The 23,949-nt window shown below is 41.1% G+C and overlaps 2 protein-coding genes across 3 annotated transcripts; both read left to right on the top strand.

Annotated features, from left to right (window-relative positions):
• Nucleotides 1–214: 214 nt before the first annotated feature.
• On the top strand, nucleotides 215–6,696 carry cyp11c1 (cytochrome P450, family 11, subfamily C, polypeptide 1). Its single transcript, XM_072394106.1, has 9 exons — nucleotides 215–537; nucleotides 611–766; nucleotides 1,656–1,870; nucleotides 2,830–3,033; nucleotides 3,117–3,298; nucleotides 3,379–3,545; nucleotides 4,744–4,822; nucleotides 4,924–5,136; nucleotides 6,179–6,696. Exons 1-9 carry the CDS (start codon nucleotides 215–217, stop codon nucleotides 6,287–6,289), a joined length of 1,650 nt encoding a protein of 549 aa, XP_072250207.1. The 3' UTR covers nucleotides 6,290–6,696.
• A 1,862-nt stretch (nucleotides 6,697–8,558) lies between these two features.
• On the top strand, nucleotides 8,559–22,588 carry pklr (pyruvate kinase L/R). 2 transcript variants are annotated; one of them, XM_072394104.1, is made up of 12 exons: nucleotides 8,559–8,718; nucleotides 12,110–12,274; nucleotides 13,760–13,851; nucleotides 13,935–14,066; nucleotides 14,974–15,160; nucleotides 15,698–15,971; nucleotides 16,623–16,773; nucleotides 17,417–17,569; nucleotides 17,688–17,854; nucleotides 19,291–19,357; nucleotides 22,127–22,241; nucleotides 22,331–22,588. In XM_072394104.1, exons 1-12 carry the CDS (start codon nucleotides 8,715–8,717, stop codon nucleotides 22,435–22,437), a joined length of 1,614 nt encoding a protein of 537 aa, XP_072250205.1. In that variant the 5' UTR covers nucleotides 8,559–8,714; the 3' UTR covers nucleotides 22,438–22,588. The 2 variants fall into 2 exon arrangements, with proteins under 2 accessions (XP_072250205.1, XP_072250206.1); XM_072394105.1 differs by having other exon boundaries at nucleotides 8,597–8,619.
• The last annotated feature ends 1,361 nt before the right edge of the window (nucleotides 22,589–23,949 follow it).

The raw sequence follows: 23,949 nt of genomic DNA, 5'->3' as shown, positions 1-23,949 counted from the left end.
TTGGCCTGACATTCTGGCTCTGTTGTCTTTCTCTTGAACTCTGACACTTCAGATTCATAAATCATCATGTACTATCAGTTTGTTAGAGAGATAACCCGCATCCAAGGCTCTGTATGAGGCTGGAGTTAGAGGAGAGAAATAATCAGTCCGGGACAACATCAACGAGAAGTGTCACAACTCCGGATGAGACCAGCTGAAACATCTCGTCTGGACCATGAGCAGCATGTCCATGGGAGTGACTGCGTGTGTCAGAGCACAGGGCACTTCTGTGGCCAGACTTTTTGGAGCTGCACCACAAAAGGGTTTCTGTATGACTGCAGCAGGGACTGTGGTGGGTGGAAAGTTAGGTGGGAGAAAAGGAGCAGTGAAAGAGGTCAGAAAGAAGGGTGTGGATGGACGAGTACGTAGCTTTGAGGAGATCCCTCACACAGGGAAGAATGGCTGGATCAACCTGGTGAAGTTCTGGAGAGAAAATCGTTTCCAGCAGCTGCACAAGCACATGGAGAGGACCTTCAATGCCCTCGGCCCCATCTACAGGTAGAAGGGTACGTTTCAATACGTTTGTAAAGTTCGTTTGTGTTCACACCAGCCATTCTGTGTTTGTGTAAAGGGAGAATGTGGGCACCCTGAGCAGCGTGAACATCCTGTTGCCATCTGACATCAGCGAGCTGTTCAAATCGGAGGGGCTGCACCCTCGACGGATGACCCTGCAGCCGTGGGCAACACATCGAGAGATACGCAAGCACAGCAAGGGAGTCTTCCTCAAGTATGTGCCACATTTTTGTTTTGATGACTCACGTTGTGGAAATTTGCATGTGTGTAAGCAGTTCAGTTCCCTCATAAAGCCTCCATACTTTTAGTGGAGACATTTTAGGATTAAGATCAAATCAAAACAAGCCCAGTTGGATCAAAAGAAGCACAGTCTCTGTTGTCTCCTGCCAATTCTACTCACTAATGGATGGCATGCATGGATGTCTCCCACTGTGGAATTATTGTTTCTGGGAAGAAACCAAACTGGGAAAAAAGTCCAGCTATTTAGTGCTGAACCATTAAGTTGGAAGAGTTACACGAAACATTAAAAAATTATCAAAATCAAGGGATGAAAGGCTGAGCTATCCTGAGTTTTTATTCTACAGGTCGATTTGAAAAAAAAAAAAACACTGATTCCTGCAATTCCCATAGTTCAGTTTAGCTGTGAAATGCTTAATCTCAACACTCTCTGCATGAGCATAAGCTCTCATGATGTTTTGAATAGCAGCGCTTATATCGAGGGACACGCAGGTCTATTTTCAATTAAATTAGAGGAGAAATTAGAGGATAAAGTGTGCGATAACACTACAACACTTTCCTGGTTGATTATGCACATACAAAAATGTTTAACAAATCTTTTATTAGATATGCAACTAAGGAATTATCTCATTAACATGGTCTAATTTGCATGGACACCCAGTACCCTAAACATGGTAAAATAAACACAACAATGGGTTTTGTGTGTTTTTGTTCAATCACTCTGCCTCCCATTGTACTTTTAGAAACTCTGGAATATTTACTTTATTTCAGTAAAAGAGAGGTGCATGTGCCATAAATTGCCACTTTTTGCTTTACAAGGAACTTGTTAAATGGGCCTATTTCAATGCTTCACTGTGACTCCGCAGGAATGGCGAGGAGTGGAGAACTGACCGTCTGCAGCTCAACAAGGAGGTGATGATGAGTGCGGCCATAACGCGCTTTCTCCCCCTTCTTGATGAAGTGGCAAAAGACTTCTGTCGAATGCTGCAGATGAGAGTGGAGAAGGAGGGAAGAGGAGAGGAGGGCAAACGCAGTCTCACCATCGATCCCAGTCCTGACCTTTTCCGCTTTGCACTGGAAGGTCGGAGGTCATCCCCATCATCCCGGTTTTTCTACTTATCACGTGTTGAAGTCAACATGATTTTATTTACGCTGAGGTCACTAAATTCTGCACCCCTCCCTCTTGCGACACGCTCTAACTCAGCCTAAAAGTCTGAAATACTGACGCAGGCTGTGACAGCTTCTGACGTCAGAGGGGTTACACAATCTGCTAGAGCATTTTAAACACTTCAAAAGAAAAGCTTTCCCCTTGCACATATCTCACCGTGTCCCATCTCCATGCTTTCATTTGAAAGCATTCCAACCCTGAACGGAACCAAACTTTATTCATTAATGTGCATCTGCCCTTAACATATTCAACATGCAGGAGGTCAAGGAGAACATGCCTCTCTAAAAATAGAAATGATCAAAGCTGCAGCATTTCTTTTGCAGGTCTGTTCCTTTCATGTGTCTAACTGCATCACACCACATTCACAAGTGTGAATCCTTGTGTGACTCAGCGCAATATACACTTCTGTCTGTTCGTGAGTGTGAACCTGATGACATTGAGTCATGCTGCTCTGATCTTAATGGGCCACTGCACACAAAACCAGGAGCTAATCCAGAGTGGGAAGAAACTCTATCCTAGTGGTTGATGTGAGGTTAATGTAACCCAAGCACGTCTGCCAGGCAAAGGACGTGTGAGGGAGGGGGTTGCAGTTCCTTTGAGACATCATATGCACACAGAAAACAAAATAGGTTGTCTATGTTGAGGAGGATTTGATAAATGTCATCTTTCTGTCTGGGAGGAAGATATTGCTAAAAATGAATAAAATCAAGTACTCACAGAGTGTGTTCAACCCAGATCTTAAATTTACAAACTGAAAACATGAGTCAGAATGCTGCACAGATAATTCAAAAACATCTGAAACTGAGTCCATTATTCTCTGAAGTGTTTGTGCTTGTTAAGTTTGTTTGTTCATTCAGCTATCCCCCCTGCAGCCAGTTGCCATGTGATCTATGGAGAGAGGATCGGCCTCTTCTCTTCATCTCCCTCACTGGAGTCTCAGAAGTTCATCTGGGCAGTGGAGCGGATGCTAACAACCACCCCTCCACTCCTCTACCTACCACCTCGCCTGCTGCTCCGCGTCGGCGCTCCCCTGTGGACCCAGCATGCCACAGCATGGGACCACATCTTCAGTCATGGTGGGAAAAGCTACAAGCACTTATTGGAGTCCAGGTTCATCTCTATTTCCCGTCTCAGTCATCTTGTCTTTTGCTTCTTCCAGCGGAAGCGAGGATCCAGAAGGCATACCAGCGCCTGTCATCCTCCCTGAGTCCAGGGTCTGTGGCTGGGGCAGCTGAGGGCCGGTACACTGGAGTCCTGGGGCAACTTATGGAGAAAGGGAAGCTATCTTTGGACGTCATCAAAGCCAACGTCACTGAGCTGATGGCTGGAGGGGTTGACACGGTGTGTGTGTGTGTGTTTATTTTTGTGATTGTCTTCCTTGGCCTCAGTCTGTGTCACCTCTTATCCCATCCTATCTGCAGACAGCCGTACCCCTGCAGTTTGCTCTGTTTGAGCTGGGACGCAACCCGGAGGTGCAGGACAGGGTCCGGCAGCAGGTGAGGATGTCATGGGCACAATCAGACGGTAACCCTCAGAAGGCTCTGCAGGGTGCACCACTGCTGAAAGGCACAATCAAAGAGGTTCTCAGGTACAGAAATTCCAACACTTTAGCGACAGAGGGTTTCCTGCTCCTATATCTGTGATTTCTTTTCTTTCTTTTTTTTGATGACCACTTACTTGCACTTACCTTACTTACCTACACACACATTTTGTACGTGGCCACTTGCCTCTCTATACAGTGTAACACACAACAAACTATGTGCTGCAGAAGGAGTTATAATCCCTTTACAGGATTTTAAAACTAATGTGACCCAGTACGGCTCCTTCACAAAATCTATGAAGCATCTACATTTCCAGCTTTTGGCTGATGTTAAAAGGAGATCATTTTACTTTACTATTGAGATCATAGTGGATGATGGTGAGTTTCAGTGAATTCAAAATAATTTTCTTAAGGAAAACCCAGGCAAGATACCATAAAGGTGTTTCTTTTTTCATCGATCTGAGCCTACTTTGAGACAGCTCAGTAGCATTTGGCTGCAGACTGTGAACTTGAAGGCAGATTGAAGATTCTTAATGTTGGTGGTAAACTGTTGATGATATGATTAGATATTCAGCAACCTCTTGATTGTAAAAAAAGAAAAAAAAAAGGTTGGTAGGTGTCAAGTTAATATTTCAAAAGAAATCTAGCGATAACGCTGAAAAACTAGTGACTCCTGAAGAAGAGTGAGACTATAAACTTTATGAGGTACTAACTGCAAAAGGATTTGATGAAGAGATTTGGGTTTTTTCCTCTAAGACATCTTTTCCCATAATTTTTCCCAATGAATATCCATGTCCATGAACTGGGAGTGTTAAGTGACCCTTGACATCACAATCATAATAAATTACAGTCTCACATCTCATTTGGCAAACTACTAAAATGCTTCAGGGTCACCCTGGGTTTGACATTTTCCCCGTTACATAAAGCCTTGGAGACTCAATGCAGACACTCCCAGCTGAGCTGAACCTTGATGGTCACCAGCGCGATGCCTGTACCTGTAGCAAAAGCAACACCTGTAGCTTGGGAACAGGAATAACCTGAGGTCACAGAGTAAAAATAGCTTGTTCTTTTAGATCAGTGGAGCATGAAAAACAATCATGCTCTGAGCTTGAGAGCAGCTTTCTGGGAGCATTTGGTTTCATCATTAGAAATGTATTAATCCTGAGTTTGTGTAGACTTATGAGAGAGAAATCAAAGGTAACACGCAGAAAACAAGAACCTGAGTGTGTGTACTGGTTTCTATCAGGTTATACCCGGTGGGAATCACAGTTCAGCGGTATCCAGTGAGAGATATCATTCTTCAGAATTACCACATACCTGCTGGGGTGAGTGTCAACACTGTGGCTCTCTTTCAACCAAACTCATTCTGGTACATTCAGAACATCATTTGAGCTCCACACGTTTGTTCATCAACTCTCCCCCAAAGACCATGGTCCAGGCCTGTCTTTACCCAATGGGAAGGAGTGCCCAGGTGTTTGAGCATCCACTGCGCTTTGACCCCAGCCGGTGGAGCAGCAACAGGGAGGACGGCCGGAAAGGAGAAGTGACAGGGTTTCGCTCGCTGGCGTTCGGGTTTGGGGCGAGGCAGTGCGTCGGAAGGAGGATTGCCGAGAACGAGATGCAGCTTTTGCTCATGCATGTGAGTGACAGCAGACATGAAAGCAGTACTCAGATTATTTAGTAAAAGTACCAGTAACACAAATGAAAATAAAACTGTAGAAACAAAAGTCACAAATTTAATAGCTCATAAAAGTCTGCTGGGGTTGATTTTACCTGAAATATTATGGAGTTCTTGAAATAAACTGACTTCACTGGCAGCTTTTTATCTGACCTGATTGAGGTGAAACTGGTTTTAGCAAGTTTATGCAAAGCTATGCAGCATCTCTACACACTGTGAACCAACAGACCGCTGGCCACAAAGGAAAAAGACAGTTGCACTTCTCACTTTAAAGTGTTAGACACACAGCCTGAAAAAGACACAAAACAACCACAAATCATGTCGATATAGTTTGTATGTGTTATGTACCTCAAACTGTGCAGTTTACAGATATTTTGTGTAATCTTGTGCCGCTTTGTGGCCTTTTTACACCCCTTTATGATTGATTTTGGTCCTGCTTTGGTAAGTATATTCTCTTATTTTTATAGGTTTACACCCGTGTTTTGATTGTTTTGCATAGTTGTTGTTTTTTGTCTCATTCTGATGGTTTAATTTCTTTCGTCTCATGCAACACTCTGGCCATTGGGCCATTTTGTTTCTCTACGTTCATTTTATGTCTCGTCATTTACATGTCTTTTGGTTGTTTGGGCCTTTGTCTTGGGCGTGTTCGATCTAAGGCCACCAGCAGCCTGTGCCTGGTAGGCCAGTCTGTCTATGAATAGTTGCAGACTGAATGGTTCAAAGAGCAACAAGCTTGTTGTGAGAGGTGTAAATGAAATATTAATGACAGAGAACAATAAAGTTCAAGAGAGAAACTCTTGTTGGGTTAAATGCTTACGAAACCTTTTAATAACTGAGTGAAAAGTAGTAAAATGGCTTTTTACTTTGATTTGTTGTGGAGTAAAACTATAGATTAGCATAAAGTGTAAACACTCTTGTAAAATACAAGTATCCTTTAAAAATCCTGTCTTGTCCTGACTCCTTCATCACTTCTCCCCCCTCGTCCTCCTCCCTCTTTGTTTAGATCCTGCTGAGCTTCCATCTCAGCGTGCCTTCCTCAGAGGATCTCAGAACCACCGTAACCCTCATCCTTCAGCCAGAGACTCAACCAAGGATCACTTTCAGGAAGCTTTGACACACAAAAAAAGGAAGATTGTGCCACCATCATTGATACATTTAATCACACAGTTTAGAACGGTTTACTTCTTCATTCCTAGTTCTTCTTAACGATGAGCCTTTTGTGCATCCTCATGCTTTGCATTTACTTATGATGATGACAAATAAAGTGTTATTTCCACCTACCCTCTTGTCTTTAACACGTCTGAGCTTGCACAAGCACCGTGGCCACTTCTGTCCAATAGATGGCGCTAAAACTCACATTAACACGTTGATTTCCTTAAGTCTCTTGCTCTTTCTCACCTCATTATTGACCTGCTTCGCGCTGAGTCCAACAGGTTAGTCATTTCCTTTCTTAACTTTACTATTTTTATACTACAATGTGTGCCTGTGCTGTGAGGGCCAGTATTTGCTGGCTTCTTTTAGTATGATGCAAGAAGAATGTTTACTTTTAGCTACTTTTGTCGCTCCAGCAGATATTGATCTCTCTCTCCGTTTACCTTTCGTCACTTGTTTGCTTTGAGAATTTATAGCTCATCTTCTCCCCTCCCCTAAATAATAATATTGAATAAAAAGGCTGAATCAAACTGGAGAAAGTTGTATGGTTATACTGCGGCATCACTCTTGGAGAAACATAATTTGTACATTTAATGATACATATTTTATTTGATATCATAAAGTTGCACTTTGGTCTGCGTACGTAAAAGCGACCTTTGATGCGTTTGGCAGTCAAAGTGCAGCGTTCGCAACCTCATGGAAGGTGTGGGCCTCACAGGCAGAGAGCTACTGGTTAGATTTTCAGCAGTCAGCGAAGGAGCAAAGGTCTGTTTGCACTTTTAGCTAAAGATTGACGCCTTCTGTCAGCCTTAGTTTGTGCGTGAATGCGCATGGATAAAACGCTGCAGCGTGCAACTTCAAAACCTCTCTGAAACTTGAGTAACTTGGCAATGCATGACCTCAGTCTGTTGTCTCACATATATACAGTGTAACATCAGTCTCACCGATTTATAAACATGATCTTGGGATGGAATACAAAACCTGCAGGACAAAGACAAACTTTATGGCATAAAGCACATAATAAAGGATGTTTTTCTTGGAGAGGCACCACTCTCTGCTTTCTAATTAGTAACTTTGTGTGGACTTTTTACTGTCTGTTAAAATATTATGAAATAGTGGGCTGGTTTGAGTTAATCCTCCAGCACTATACATGCTTTTGGCTTTACTTACTACTCCTGCTGGCCAGCCTCACCCTTTTTTTTTATTTTTATGAATTATTCATATTTAATGATAACCTATTGGCATTGTGTTGTATGGTAATGCGTTTTATATCATCAGGAATTTGTGATCAGATTACAAAGATAAGTGATCGTAATGGTTCTCGCCTGTTTTTCGTGAGGATAGATATATTAAACTCACTTTATTTGTACTTTAAATGGTTTCGCACATCCAACCGTCTCTGGTCCTGGAGATTTGGAGGAAATCACTTCAATCGCATTTTAAAAAGCAAAGAAGAAATAACAGGTATTTGCATACCATCACAACCGATTGATCTTACAATTGTTGCTTTTAAAAGCAAGCAGTTAAAAAAATCGTAATACTATTCAACAAAACACCAACGAGCAAGAGTGTTTGACCCGTGGAAGAAAGCAAAAAGGAGCAATTTGCAATCGTCAGAAAGAGGCTTCAATACAAACCGTATCACATGAAGCGATGACATAATAGGGGACGTGTCGCTTTTTTGGACAGTTCAGAAGACTGTTAATGTGTCATCTCCTGGACTCAGGTACAAATTCAGTTGAAACTAAAGATTGTTTCCATGACTGACAAATTATCTAACTAAATAAATAATTCATGAGCCTAAAGATGACAAAACTGACAGAAAATGGTGAAAATGTTCATCACTAGAAGATCTTTTTTTCTAGAAGTACTCTGTATACTATTTACTATATATGTAAATAACACATTATTTGAATGATTGCAACTTGTTCTGTATTATTAATAATTTTTCTTTAATAGACAAATACTAAGAACACTACTATACAAAAGCATGAAAAGCCACTGTTTGTAAATAGTACAACACTTCGAAGTCAGTGTTAGCATTAAATAACCCCAGCTTTGTAACATGGGGCACCGTAGTGCAACGTTTTGAGTCATTACTGATCTATTGAGAAAATAGTTTTTCCATTTTTAGCATCACGTTGGCCCCGTGAGGCCCCACCACCTTTTACCAAACTGTGGAAGTGGGAGGAGTGATTAAGGAGCAGCGGAAGGGTTGGAGGGTAAAAAATGAATTAAACAGGCTTTTTCAGGTGATAGGACACGCAGTGAAAGACAAGCGGACAACACTGGGGAAGGACAAAGACAGATGAGGCAGTCCAGACAATTTACATTAGTAAAATCAAATAAACTGAGAGAATTTGGTCTGTTTAGAGAGAACGCTCAATATGGGTAAGTGGGTTTGCACCTCTCCATTCAACTATGATATGGTTTAAAATCTAAAAAATACCATTACATAATTGTTTTATGTGGTTAATAGCAGGAGTTTTGTATGTAGTTGATGGTCACTGTCTCTACAGAGGCTCACAATCATTACTATTTTCTAAAAGCAGACGAACATCAAGTCATTCTGCGAGGTTATTTTCCTCAGTTGCCCTGCTGTGTTGTTTGTCAGACTCTTTTTAACCCCAGTGAGGAGGTATCTGTTCTCCTACCTTGAGTTAACCGATTGACTGCACAAACACACAGGCTGACTTGGGTTTGTTTGTGAAGCGTAAACAGGTTATTCCTGATATATTCTGTCCACACCTATCACGAGCTCCCCCTATCTTATTATCAGTCATGATGTCTCTGCATGGACTGATATTTCACAACTTCAGGGTCTCTGACCTGAAGTCTTCTTTATTTATAGGCTTCCAGGAACAGGTATCAGCGTGTGTGTTTGTAAGTGTGCACACGGAGGGGATGTTTTAAAAGAGGATCTCAGTGGGACCCGTAATGATGTGTGCAGCAGTGTGGCAGAACTGGGTCACAAGGAGGCGCGAGGAAAGGGAAAAAGACACAAAGTGGAAGATGAAAAGCTGACAGATATTGAATCCACAGGGTGAAGGAGTGTTGCAAGTTTGTATTAATCTGCACAACTCTCAGTCACCAATTGACACTGGGGAGTTTTGCCAGGCTTTGTCCTTGCATATGACTGTATGTCCATTCACTGCACAGGACTTGAGCTGACTCCTAAAACTGAAAGGTTTATTAGGAGGTCATAACAAAACAGCAGATAAAAGGTTTTTCTCCTCCCCCTGCATCTAACATTCATCATTCCTTCACCTCACCCCTCTTCTCTGTCACCCGTCTTCATCCTTACATTTTCACTGTTTTGCTGTTTGCACTGACCTTGTCTGCCAGGCTGCCCGCTCGCCCTCGCCGTTACTCTGTCCTCCCTGCGCTGGCAGAAAGCGAGACTTGACCGACTGTGACAACCTTCAGATTGGATTCCATTGTTTTGGGATGAAAGCCCTCAATTAAGGTCTACAATGCTTTGCTTGAAAGATACAGTCCACGTTTCCTGGTTTGACCCCTCAGTTAGTGACTGGTGGTGGTTGAGTCACTGGAATAGGATGCTGAAAATGATTACCAGCTGGTATCATACCAGTTTGAGTTTTAATATTTCATAATTGGTGACAGTTTTTTAAGGCAAAAATGTCTTTAAAGTGAGCCAAGAGAGGATTTATTTTCATCTATTATGATTGTTGTGACAAAGGATCAAATATTTGCACATGAAGGGGTCACTCCAACCACAAAAGATTCTGACTCAGCTTCTGAAGGTTTCCCTCAGCTCTGTTTTAAACTTATTAGCAATGCTCAGCTCTGTAATTTGGCCACAACTTTACTGTTTTGCTTTAATCTCAAAACTCTTTGAGGCTTATTTTCTAGCAGCCACCAGCAGCTGTTGTCTTGGAAATAGCTCCAATCATCTGACTGTCAGACTGCCAGATATTTCTTTTTGAGCTTAAATGACAGAAACAGAAATATTGGACTTGTGCTATTCAGGAGGATAGAGATGGCACTGCGCATGAATGCTAATGTTGTTCTGTTGCTGCTGTATGTGTAATGATACTTTTGCCATTATGAAGAAAAATCCTTTATCTGTCACTTATTACAGAACCATGAAATCCTTTCCCCACACATCAAATCTCATTAAGAAGCTGGAATCATATCAGGGCCCCAGAGTAGATAGTATTAAGGTGCCCATTATTTGTGAGATTTCAGTAACAAGTTCATTGCAAGCCACACTGTGCAACATAGAGCCAATAAACCTGGGTATTATATCACATATGATGTATGCAGACTGAAAGGTGGTAGTACCTTTTGAATCAGAGGCTATGGTGCATCTCCTCCATGACTTTTAACCATGCTGTGTTATGATGAAAGCTGAAGGACACATCATACAAACAAAGCCTCTGCTGACAAAACTCAGCTAGGCCTTCTTCTTTATTGCAATCCCAAACATTTCATTTGGCACAGTTTACCTCAATTTATTCTAATACGTGCAGTTGTTCGTTTTTTGTTTAATCTTTTTATTATCTTGAAACGATGCCAGTGACGGATTTGTCAGCATTTCAATACATGCTGCATTCCCATTGGTTGTTTAGTAGACTTTGCAGTAGTTCCACCATCTCTCCTTGAAAGACTGTTATAACTGAAAGAATGCAGGAGCCACAATCAACGATGTCATTTTTTGCTTTGGACAGTCCAAAGTTGTACACTGTAATCTTTGTGAAGTGACTGTGCTTACTGTCAGATCCCATCAAATTGGCATGTTGGGAAGCAGATTTTCACCCACTGTTTTCCTGCTGGGGGTGGCTTCTATATTTTTTCTAGCCATGTGGAGGACGTGACTGGTCTGTAGAAATGTTCAAGTATTAGCAGTTGTCGTAGGATCGATATAAATGCCAGAATGTATGTTTTACCAGCATGAAATGTCAGTGTTACTCATATTACCTCTCAGTGGTCATAATGTTATGGCTGATCAGTGTAAAGGGCTTTGCTCATGGGTCCAGTAGGGGCCCTTCAGGGACCCAGTCACTGTCACAGTGGCCTAATAGCTTCATAGATTAAAATTTACCAGGGTTCTACTACACTGTGCTCTGCAACAGCCAGTGCTTAAATTAGGGTGTTATATGAAAATCCACGTTGTTTTTAAGTGTTCACTCTCTCTTTTTTTCCTTTGCATTTGCTTCTGGAGGATTTGCTTTTATAGTCCTCTTTAGGATAGAGAAAAATAACAACATGCAGCTCCTCAGATGACAACAAGGATGCAGCCATAGTCTCAAGTCTGATTATCTCCTCTGAGAAAGCATAATGTGTCATTTCACCTTACTTTCTGCTCCGACAGACACAAACGTGGCCTTTTTCTAAGCATTATGTGACATCCAAAAACAACCTGTCTTGGATGAAACAGCCACCTTTGTGGAGAGCTGCTATCTTCATTTGCTGCAAATGTCAGCTTAAAAATTGGTTGATTTTTCCTCATATTATCAGCTTTCCTGAGTCTTTTCAAATGCCTTCTAGAGAATTTGTCAAAGAATATCTGCAGAGCGGTGGTGTTTATTTCTTTCATATTATTAACTTGTAAGACGGCTGAATGTCAGCATATAATTTTGTGTGGCCTTTGCAGACAGTTTCTGGTTTTTTTTGGGTTTTTTTTTTTGTTATCATCAAAAATGCTGCACCTGCCTTATATCTGTTGGTTTGGGTGCATCATTAGTTTTTACAGATGAAGCTGGCAGTAAAGTTTCATGACAAACTTGGCCCTACTGACATCATTCTTTTGTCGCTGTAGCTTGCATCAGGCGCTACTCGGATGTGATGAAAATGCCAGACTCTTTCATTCAGCAACAGCAACTGGATGCCAGCATGGCTGACACCTTCTTGGAGCATCTCTGTCTGCTGGACATCGACCAGGAGCCAATCACAGCGAGAAACACCAGCATAATCTGCACCATCGGTGAGTGTGACAGCTGGCTGCAGACGCCAAGTCTCAGTTTCAAGTATGTTGTCTGGAAACTGTTGCGTGTCATGACTGGCTCTCTGTCAGGCCGACAGGTCCTGGGTGGCCTTCAGTGTGTTGGCAGGGCTTTGATTATCAGTAGTTGCACATTTAAGCTCTTGCTGCCTCTTTCTGTCTCTCAGATTGTATTCTTCATTTCTCACAAGAGCAAGTGGAGTAGCGTGGAGTAGGGTGACAGATGGACAGACAGACAAATGTAATTTATTTTAATCCAAAATTGCAACCAGTAATCATTTCATTGTCTTCTTGGCAAGTAAAATAGCAGCCAAGTATCAAGAAATAGGGGGGAGGAAAAGCTACTTCAGATTTACTGTTTCAAGCAGACGAATAACATCCCAAAAAGTTTGGACAAAATCAGGTTTTTTTTATTTAAAGTAGCACAAAGACCACATAATCAATTATTAAACTGTTTTTTGAAAATCACTTGGAAGCTAAAGCCAAAATCCAAGATGAGAACAACAAAAGACTGGAACAGTTGTAAAATGCTAAAGATATCCCCCAGTGGGACATCGCTCGTTAATTAGGTTAATTGGCTCACATCACTCACATAAAGGATAATAAAGAAAATTATCACAGAGATTTCAGAAGTGAAGATAGGGTTAACTTCAGCTTGATAAAAACTGTGTGGGTGAAAACTTAAACGACATCTCTCGATAGACAAATGCAAAGTGTTTAATATGGGGATTGAATTATTATTTATGATACATAACATAATTAAAACGTAAAAAAAAAAGCCTTAAAGGCATTCATTCAAAGTCGCTTTCTACCATCACAGCCACTGGCAGAGACAAGTTGAAGTGTCGTTTAGTTCCATCGAGCACGCTTTGCTGAATCAAGTAAACAGTTGGGGAGATTTTTCTGTCAAGGGGATGCTTTGAGCCCTCGTGCCCAAGTGTGTCGTAATAGGTCACGGGCAATTAAAGCTGCCCTAGGTAGCATCAGGCAGGAGGCAGTGTACACTTGGACCCTGGACCAGTCTAACACAGCCAGTTCAGAGTCAGTTTAGTCTTCAGTTAATGTAATATGTATGTCTTTGGACTGTGGGAGGAAAAAGAAAACCCCCACAGGCACAGGAAAAAGATTCTTGTGTTTTCTCAATTTTGACACTTGGTATGTTGTCTTTGTGTGATTTTTCATAAACTACAGGTTTTAAATGATTTGCAAGTCATCATAAGTTTACATTTTACACAGAAACCTAACAGAGTTGTATTAAGTTTTTTTTATTCTACTGGTTTTTTTTGTCTCATCACAGGTCCCAAACACAAAGAAATTCAGTTGAAAATGACAGAAAACTAAGAAAAACACAAGGAATGAAATTTGTTTTGGCTGATGAACAGCTGATTGTTTAGTTTCTTCTGTATTTGCCATTAAATGATTCTTAACTTTAAAGTATCATATTCTTTTATTATTTTTGCCTCTCAGGTCCTGCATCTCGATCAATCCCCAAACTCCAGGAGATGGTCAAGGCTGGGATGAATATTGCTCGTCTCAATTTCTCTCATGGCTCCCATGAGGTATGTACAACACACGATGTGTGTCCCCAGTCTCACAAAACAGCATTTCCTGGTTTTTCACTGACACTGTCTTTGTCTTTCAGTACCACGCTGCGACCATCAAAAATGTCAGAGAGGCGGTGGAGACCATAACCTCGGACCCTTTGTATTATCGAGCAGTGGCCATCGCTTTGGATACGAAGGGTCCTGAGATCCGCACCGGATTAGTGAAAGGGGTGAATATGTTGAATTATCAAACAGTATAATAAATCAAGTAAGAGGAAGAGGTGCATATAATATGCAGACATCATTAGTTACAGGTTGTTTCTTCTCTCGGAAACACAACAGCTGTGGGCGTGTGCTGCTTTGCATTTTCATCACCATCTTGTTGTTTGGTTCTCAGTGTTGCTGTTGCCCGCCGTCTGCTTTGTTGAGTAAATACCTCTGAGCTGTTGGCATCCTCTTCATGCCTTGATTAGCTTGCAAAATGCTCTGCATGACATGCGATCTCCACACTGAGCCTTGCTTCTTGCGTCTCTATCTGGAAGACGGAACTGTGCCACTAACTCTCTTCTCTGCTTTATATGGCTGTATATTTTTAGTACCTTTGTGTTTACTGTCTGTTTTATTGTCTTATTGTCTGTTTATTGTCTGTATTATATCACACATTATCTTTACAGTATAATTCATGGCCATACCAAATACATTCTGACTGCAGTCATAAAACAAATACACATCAATGGTATTTTTCAAACCCTGAATTTGCTCGTTGAAGCTCAGCAAGCCTTTAAACCCGCATGGGTCTAGCCAACAAGTGTTAAATGTTTCAGTTTGGCTGAAATGGGAAGATTGATACAGCGAGGATGTTAGATCTCTTCAGGTTTGAAACTCTTACATACAAATAGACAGCATATTTATTTTGAATAAAAGGAAAGCTTCTTTCTTCAGTGCTTTCACCACAATTTCATCCTATCGAGATCATTTTCTTGAAACACAGTTCCTTTAAATCATTAGTGAATCTACATACATGATAACCCCACCCATGGGTTGGCAAGGAAAAATGCTATAAGGGCTGCATGTTCTTGAAAATGTGTTTCTGGTGTCTATCGCTGACGATGTGTGATGTTTCTGTGTGTGTGATAGAAAGTGGAAGAAGAAGTGGAGCTGGTAAAAGACAGCCATGTGCGAGTGGTGACAGCTGAGAGTGACAAAGACAAGACAGATGGGAAGATTATCTGGGTGGACTATCCCAACCTGCCCAAAGTCCTTGAGAAGAAAGCAAAGATCTACATTGACGACGGACTCATTGCACTCAGAGTATTAGAAATAGGTAACACAAAATAAATCAAATTCTTCTGTATCTTATTCTTCTTTTACGATTTACTTTTTATGAATTGTTGAATTGTATAATTGTAATATATACACTACATCTTTAAGTAAATTATGGAGAAAATATACATTTGGCTTTGAATACAAGCAAGATTATCTTTTCTTAAAAGCTTTTCTGATTTTAGATTAATAAGGAAAATAGATTAAAGCATAAACGTAGGTACCTTGTAGAGACAGTACTTAGTAAAACTCCCTTTGAGAAATATCCCAGTTTTCTGGTCATCCAAACATCAACTTTCCCTTCAGATCTGTGAAAAGTATTTTTTCTTGATCATAAAATCTTACAGAGAAAAAAATGCTTAAAATGTTGACAAAAAATCAGTTTATTTGGGCTCACACATATGCCTATGCATGTATAAACCTCAGACCCCTGTTTTCCATTGTTATATTACATTTAGCGTCATGATGACCTGCCTGTAATGGCCCCATTGGTGGCGTCTTCTGTCTTTTCATCCTTTTGCTGTTCTGGTCTCTGCAGGCTCTGACTTTGTGGAGGCTGTGGTGGAAGCAGGTGGGCTGCTCTGCAGCCGTAAAGGTGTTAACCTCCCCGGGTGCGACCTGATCGGCCTGCAGGCTGTCAGCGAGCAGGACGAGGCTGACCTGAGGTTCGGGGTGGCTCACGGTGTAGACATGGTGTTTGCCAGCTTCATCCGCTCAGCCCAGGATGTGAAAGATGTGCGGCGAGCTCTGGGGCCACATGGACAAGATGTCAAAGTGATCAGCAAGGTGGAAAGCCGGCAGGGAGTTGAGAAGTGAGTCGAGAAAAATACCTCTCAGTTAAAACCGTTTAGGCAGCTTTTTCAATTTCAAGCCATAGGGCAGCTGATGGCAGAGAGTCTTATAATGAGGCTGTGACAGGACTCATAAATCTACCACTGATGGTGGTCTGCCCCCCCTGTAGACAGACAGCTGTGAGTTAAGAACCGACATTTGTCAGCTCTGGATTTGAAACATGTTTGATAAGCGACCCCTGTGGCTGTTCGTGTAAGTTATTGCTGCCAATTAAAATATCTGACAGTTCATATCCCTGCTCTCACGCTATGTTTTCTCCTTCTGCTCACTGGCTGTTCACACTGTTTAATCATCAAAGAACAGTTTCAATTTGTTATGTTTTCTTAAATCTGCACCAGTCTCCTGATGCGCCTGCATGTCATCCATGATTTGAGATTAAGATCCCAATTTATTGATTTTCAATATTTTTTCAAGCTCCAGATGCAGTTTTCAAAATCCTGTTTTTGTAGCTGAAGACCTACTTCTTGATAACGGAACAGGAACAAACGATCTTGTTGTTGCTTTTGTCCTCTGTGTTTCCTCCTTCTTGCATTTGAGCCTTTCGCCGGTTGTCTTTTATATCTCCAAACACTCAATCTTTCACCTCCTGAACACTCCAATCTGTGTGGCAGTTTTGAGGAGATCCTTGCTGAGAGTGATGGCGTGATGGTTGCCAGGGGCGACCTGGGGATTGAGATCCCTGCTGAGAAAGTCTTCATCGCCCAGAAGATGATGATTGGACGCTGCAACTCCGCTGGGAAGCCAGTCATCTGTGCCACACAGGTCAGAGCACAAACATGAGGGCAGCCACATAGAGGGATGCAGAAGTGATAAAATATGCAAATGTGGACCCTTAGCTGCGGTTTTATCCAGTCAAATGTCAAACGGGGCCAGGGAAACTCACATTAAGACCTAACGGGCGTACATTAACCTTTCTCTCCTACATAGTGTACTTGCACACAATCTCTCTTTCACCCCATGGCGCACCATCAGAGACACACATGCACGCACTCTCCTGCAGCCATGTTGAGTCACAGTGCTGTATCTTGTTTATGCTACCACTCTTGACTCGCGGTGACAGCGTTATAGCAGGTTTTCTACTCGAGACCTGAGCTCACGAACAACACCCACACGTACACACTAATCAGCATTATCTGAAGCTTCCTAAAATATGCACTTGGAGACGAGGCTGCAAGCTGTCTTATTTTCTAACTGTCTGCACTTCTGCACTTCTAATTCATTACTAGACTGCCATTGTCTAATGTCTCATTTCTCTTCCATTACTGTCCATCCACCTCCTCCTCTCTTGGTTCTCCCCCTAAATTGACACTTACAAATCCGAAGGGACTTAGCTATGACCGATTAATTGATCGTGTACATTTATAGTGCAGACTAGTGTTGTTAACATGATTTCATGTGTTTTAAGATGCTGGAGAGCATGGTGTCCCACCCACGGCCAACCAGAGCGGAGGGCAGTGACGTAGCGAATGCTGTGTTGGATGGAGCCGACTGTGTAATGTTATCTGGGGAGACCGCCAAGGGACTGTTCCCTGTGGAGGCAGTTGCAATGATGCACTCGGTGTGTGTTTCTGTGTGCAGATGACATCTGTTTTGTTGTATCTGAATAAGTGCCCGCTGATAAAACTCCACTCCTCTGTGAGCCGCTCACCCCTGCTCTCTGTCTCTCTGTGTTTCAGATCTGCAGGGAAGCAGAGGGGGCCATTTTCCACCACCAGCTGTTCGAGGAGTTGCGCCGCCTCACTCCTCTGTCCTCTGACCCCACTGAAGTCACCGCTATCGGAGCTGTGGAGTCCTCCTTCAAATGCTGTGCTGGGGCCATCATAGTCCTCACTACCACTGGCAGGTGTGTATACCAACCCTAATTCAGACAAGAGCATGCATGTGCACTGGGCAGTTCAGTGAAGATCCCCAATACTTTCAGTTATGTTTAGAATATCTTTACATCCTCAGTTTATGATGTGCACATTTTTGCCTTCGTACTGCTGTCACGTTGGTAGCTACATTAAAACTAACTTACACCAGTCAGCCAGAAAATTTAAACCACTGAAGGTCAAGTGAACTAGACAGATTCTCTAGTTGCAGTAGAGTTGCAAGTTGGAGGTTTATTAGCCAGCATATGAGCCATCTGTTATTGTGTTGTAGGCAGGTAAAGGAGGCTGAAAAAGGATGTGAGTGACTTTGATAGTGAGGAAACTGTGTCTGAGCTTCTCCAAAATGGCAGTGTTTTTGTTTTTTTTGGGGGTGGGGTGTTCCTTGAGCCTCACAACTGCTAAACCGTGGCAAACTGCTGCAAAATGAAGAGCAATGGTGAAGATACAGCAACAGGATGCATTATGGGAAGGTTTGGCATGCTCTTTATTTAGTCACCACATGCTGTCTCAAAGGGGATTGTTGGATTTCCTTTTGATTACCCTTTGTTATTGATTTTTGTGCTGAATAAATACAATTTGACTGAACTGACTGACTAGATCTTGGAAAACCCATTGGATACAATTAAGATGCATATTTCTTAAATACATTAGATATTGACTGAAGTTTGGCTCTAAAGTTGAGCCATCCTTTGACTGTACACTCAAATGCATGTAAACATCAATTAATTCCTGTGTAAGAACTGAGTAAACTTTTTCTTCCCTGCAAACAGATAGTGTACAGGCTCTTTCAAGGTTGCTGCTACAGTTGTTAGTGTTTAATCACAAAGCAAAGCGACAGATTGATTTTTGCATACATCTCACAGTTCGTACATCCTCAGGGGGTAGAGTTGCTCAAATGCTTTATTTTGCTCCTGTGACATTTTTGTCTTAATCTCCTGCTGTAAAATTCACTTCCCTGCCTGGCACAGCAAAGATTTCTCCTCCTGCACTCATACAGGCACACATGAGTTCTTCTTAGGTTTTTAAGTGTTTCTGGAAATGGGTTTCGATTGGTATATTCACAACTTAGAGTAACCTCCAGACCCTCATTTTCTAACATTTCTTTGGTCGCTTTCATTTGATATTGGATCTTGAACGATGGCTTATTACTGATGCATGAATGACAAATCTTCAGTCGTAATAACTGTGACATTTTGACATTTGGAAACGCATCAGATTTGGAGGCGCTGGAGTAATAATGTTCATCCTTTACATGAGAGGTGGGAGGATCTGATAATCCATGCCAAATTGCAATTAAGTCAAAAATAGTTTTTCCCCTCATTTAGCCATCCATCCATGGAAATGCTGCTCATCAATGATAATTTGCTTTCCCTCCTCATCCATCATTTTATCCTCCTCATCGTTCCAGGTCGTCACATCTCCTATCCAGGTACCGCCCTCGCTGTCCGATCATTGCAGTCACCAGATCCCCTCAGGTACAGTCCACTTCCATCTAAATTGTTGATGAGTCATGCTTTCCAAAATTGACCAATGTGTGCAATACAGGCTGTATTTATTTATTTATTCACTACTACATTTTAAGTTCTCTACGAATTGTTTTGTTCTGAGACAAAATGTGTTTCAAATTATTTTAATAAAATATGATGATGATGATGATGATTGCATGATTACCTTTACAGTTTATAATATTTATCCCTAAATATTATCTAAAAGATAAAATAACTGATGTAAGATATGACAGAAGTCTTGTGGAAGGACCTAAAGTGCTTCTTTGTCATATTCCTGCAGAAACTTTTAAACATAATGTAACTTTTGTGTAGTACACAGGTAATTCAAATTAGATCCCATCAACATATGCTCTGCATGAAGGTGAAAGGTCAGATTTGGATCCATGGAAGCACATCTTGAAGTTTCACACTCATCTCTACTCATGACATCACTTAAATCGTGTCAGGGCAAAAGTTCATCATTGTCTCTGTGAGAAGCCTTTTGTATTATTCATGAAGGGTATAAAGACTGATGGTTGTGGACACAACCAAAACCTGAATCAATTACCTTTACACCAGATCTTAACCTAAATAGTCAAAACAAGTCATTTCTAAATAAAGGATCAAGATTTTGACCTGATGTTGCTTCAGGGGGCACGGTTGTCTTTTATCCCTTCATAGAGCAGTATCTACGCATGCATTTAGGGTCCATAAAGTGGACATTTTGGCCTTCAGGTGGAACATGGGGAAAGGGATTAAACAGATATGTTTATATAATGGTAAAATTAAATTAACTTTGTGACATAAACCTGCTGTAGACATAAATGTCAGTGAGTAAAGTATTGGCCTCACAGTAATGTTGCAGCATTGGTTTCCAGCCTGTTAAGAAATCTGAAGACAACCTTGAGAGGTACTTCGGTTAAGATAGCTAAAAGATAGTTAGAAAGGGAATATATGTGATGAAACTAACCTTAATATAATTTGCATCCGGTAAAAAGTCACTACAAGAGACTGAAACGTATAAAAGCCAATCTGTCCTCACTCCAAATGTGTCGTGGTCAAGACTCCGTGGCAGCACATTTTTATGTACTGTTACCCCTCAGACATTGTCTTTCATTATGTAAGTCAGTCATGTAAAAGTTCTCATTTTTAACCCAGTAAAGGGTAATTGGGTCAAAAATAGACCCAACGTAACCCATAGCCTAATGTCCTGTGCTGATGACCTCTCAGTCTTAGGACTTGTCACCGTGGTAACCCAGAAAATGCAGACATATTCCAAAGAGACAACCTGATCTCACACCAAAACATTTAATAGTTACGTTGGTCCACGGTGAAAAACTTCACAAACAAAGTTCTCAAATTGAACAAAAACAACAGTTTCCACACTTATTTCCCATTTATAGAGACACAACTTACATGATGACGTATACATTCAACGTCCTCCTGTGTTCACGCTATATGATGACGCTTTGCCACGCGTTGCTGCATGATTATGTAGTTCCTGTGTGACGTCTTGCTTCATGATAATGAATATGTGTTACACTCTGTTGACTTTGTACTTTATGAGGAGCAGGAGGAGGGGTAGTAGAGGATGATTCAAATGATCAGCTCATCATCAAGCTCTGCAGTGGCCTGATAAGGAGCCATTCATTTGAATCAGGTGTGGTGGAGGAGGGAAACATTGAAAACATGCAGGGCAGTGGGTCATGAGGACCGGAATTGAGAAACACTGCTCTGGTGAGTGTCATGAACGATGGAGGAGGTAGGACCCAGATGCAGTCTTTCAAAATCAAAAGGGTTTATTCCAAACAACACAAAAACAGGGAGCAAGGCAAAACAAAGGGCTCGGCAGAGCCGGATTCAAAAATACTTAACTGAATTAACAAGACTATGATAAATAAACAAGACTATGAATAACATTGTCTGTGGATGAATAAGACTTTGGCGACTGTGGCATGAAGGGTAGTGAGAGTGAGGATTCCGCCATCAATGAGAGAAAACCAGGAGACTAAATGCTGTGGAGGGGGTGATTACTGAATGAGTGCAGCTGATGATAATGAAGGCAGGTGACGTGAGTGAAGCTGATGGCAGGGGAGAAACATGACAAGAACTGAATCTAAGAACATGACAGAGAACCTGAAAACAAGACTTAACTGAACATAACCTGTGACAGTGAGTGTCATGGAAGAGATTGCTTGTCTGTCTCCTATGAATGGTTAGTTAGACTTAAAAAGTGCATGATTAGGGTTACAATTAATGTACATTGTTCGGTTTAGATGTAAAAAATGCAGTGTCTGGGGTAGAAAAGTATACACAGGTATTACACATGAGACGTGAACTGTGCCACACAGCAGCCTTGTGATATGTTGCACGCTCACAGTTTTGACCCACTGATTGTGACTCTACTATGTTTTAGAAATACTGTGTTGAACATGAGATTATTATTGTCTAATGTTTGACTCAGAACATGATGTGTTCCTAAACTTAGCAAAGTTGTTGTTCCCCTTTTGCCTAATCCTAACCAAACACCAGCTTTTGGTTAGAAGCCTCATGGTTGTTCCACCACTATGTCTCCTACCTCCAAATATATTTGGGAGTCACTGCATTAGATGTCTGGTATCCATCATAGATGTCAAAGTTCTGACTGACCAATGTTTGTTTTAGGCCCAACTACAAGAAAGCAAAAGGAAAAATGATGAATCAACAAATCTATAGTAATTCCACTGTATTGGAACAAACCTGTGTTCTCTTCTTCAGGTGGCCCGTCAGTCCCAGCTGTTGAGAGGTGTGTTTCCTGTCCTCTTCCACCCTCTGCCTGCTCCTGTCTGGGCCGATGATGTTGACAACAGGGTCGAATTTGGCATGGACATAGGTTAGCGTGTGTTTGTCTGTTTCTTCGTATCCTTTTATAGCCTGAAAATAAAACCAAATTACTCACACCCCCTTCTCTGTCTGCCACAGGGAAAGCAAGAGGATTCTTCAAGTCAGGCGACATGGTGATTGTGGTGACAGGTTGGATTCCAGGGTCCGGTCACACCAACATCATGAGGGCAGTGAATGTCACATAATAACATCACCTCACTGGACTCTAATTCTGACTGACATGCTGGTCTGCCCATGCTTCAGCCTTCTGGATCTTGATCATAGATGAGTGTGATGAAAGCCTGAGAGCCAGCTCTTAAATTGAAACAATAATCTCTGTCACAGGCAGAAGTTTTATTGCAGCAGCATAATTTTTATTTGAACGTGATGTTCAATGAGGAAGCATTTTGCATGATGGTTGAATTTGTCTTATAAAATGTAATGACTCCCTTCAAATAAACCTTGAATCATTTTAGCCGTCCTCCTGTTCTTGTTGGGATTGGAGTTCACTAATTGAGCTGTCCACTCTCTTTCTTCTCATCTCCAATACTGAAAGGGTGGTTGTCTGGGGCAATGGAAAGATGACAGTATTGGATTACACTCTCTTTGTCCACTGAGATGACCCAAATGCCACCTCTGCACATTGTTCATATAAAGTAATTATGTGTTCCAGCTTTCTCATGACTGATGATCCTTCCTGTGTCATCTTCCTGTGACTCTTCCTCCTCTTTCTGTTGCGTTTTCTTTCCAGCTCCCACATGTCTGAGTTTTGTGTTTACAAGGCTAATAACAATCTTTCGAACACAATTAAAGCGCTTTAAAAGCTTTTTCTTTACTTCTCAAAGGGGAGTCTGTGTATATATCTATATATCTATAGATATATATATAGATATATATTCAAACAAGGTGTTGCAATATACTAGTATTGATGATGAATTTTGATAACAAAAATCTAAGATAGAAATCACCTTGAAAAGAGAAGTGTGACAATATCATGATGTGACCTCAGCTGATATTTTTGGAAAAACAAACTCAGTTGGTTTTGTGTAGATCCTTATCTCCCATTTTAAGTATTATTCAATTGCCAAAAAAAAGACAGAAAAAAAGTTAAATGTGTAAAGTTTAATTTCTTTTTGAGTTTTCTATTGACATGATGGTTATATTTTTATCACGGCAACTGTTTAGTGAAAATCAAATGACAGCCCGAATTCAGTCTCTAACTGTTCTGACCAATGGTTTATATTGTAGATGGCATCAAAGGGAAGTGTTTTATTATAAATCAGATTTTACTATAAATCACAACCAAATCCTTGTGAAGTATTTTGATGTTGTAGCTGTGGGACGGTTTAATACATAGAGATACTCATTTTATCACTGAGCACATGCTTTGTATGTAAAATGAAGCAAATAAAAATGTAAAAAATAAATCTGTAGAAATAATGAAGCACACAGTGTAAGATGTATATTATAACTGAATACAGTGCTTTTCAGATTTTTTTTACAAGCTAGATTTAAATGAAGATTATCCAGAAGACAACACTAAATGTTGAAACTGAGAATTTTTATTCAATTCCATTTTCAGCAAAACATCGGCCCATTTTGAATATGACATTGGCAACATGTTTCAAAAGAGTTTAGCTGGGAGACATATTTATCAAACTGTTGCATCTGATCCTTCTTCAATAATAATCTGTAAACACTGGAAATGTGGGAACTGA

The sequence above is a fragment of the Leuresthes tenuis genome, unplaced genomic scaffold (genome assembly GCF_036924035.1).
Source record: "Leuresthes tenuis unplaced genomic scaffold, fLeuTen1.0.hap1 SCAF_10, whole genome shotgun sequence".
Lineage (NCBI taxonomy): Eukaryota > Metazoa > Chordata > Actinopteri > Atheriniformes > Atherinopsidae > Leuresthes > Leuresthes tenuis.
This window is presented reverse-complemented; position numbering and strand designations above follow the sequence as displayed.

Coding starts and splice junctions, on each gene's coding strand:
- cyp11c1 (XM_072394106.1), top strand. CDS start 215: ATGAGCAGCATGTCCATGGGAGTGACTGCGTGTGTCAGAGCACAGGGC. Junction 4,823..4,923: donor ATTACCACATACCTGCTGGG/GTGAGTGTCAAC, acceptor TCTCCCCCAAAG/ACCATGGTCCAGGCCTGTCT. Junction 5,137..6,178: donor TGCAGCTTTTGCTCATGCAT/GTGAGTGACAGC, acceptor CTCTTTGTTTAG/ATCCTGCTGAGCTTCCATCT.
- pklr (XM_072394104.1), top strand. Junction 15,972..16,622: donor AGCCGGCAGGGAGTTGAGAA/GTGAGTCGAGAA, acceptor TCTGTGTGGCAG/TTTTGAGGAGATCCTTGCTG. Junction 19,358..22,126: donor CAGTCACCAGATCCCCTCAG/GTACAGTCCACT, acceptor TCTCTTCTTCAG/GTGGCCCGTCAGTCCCAGCT.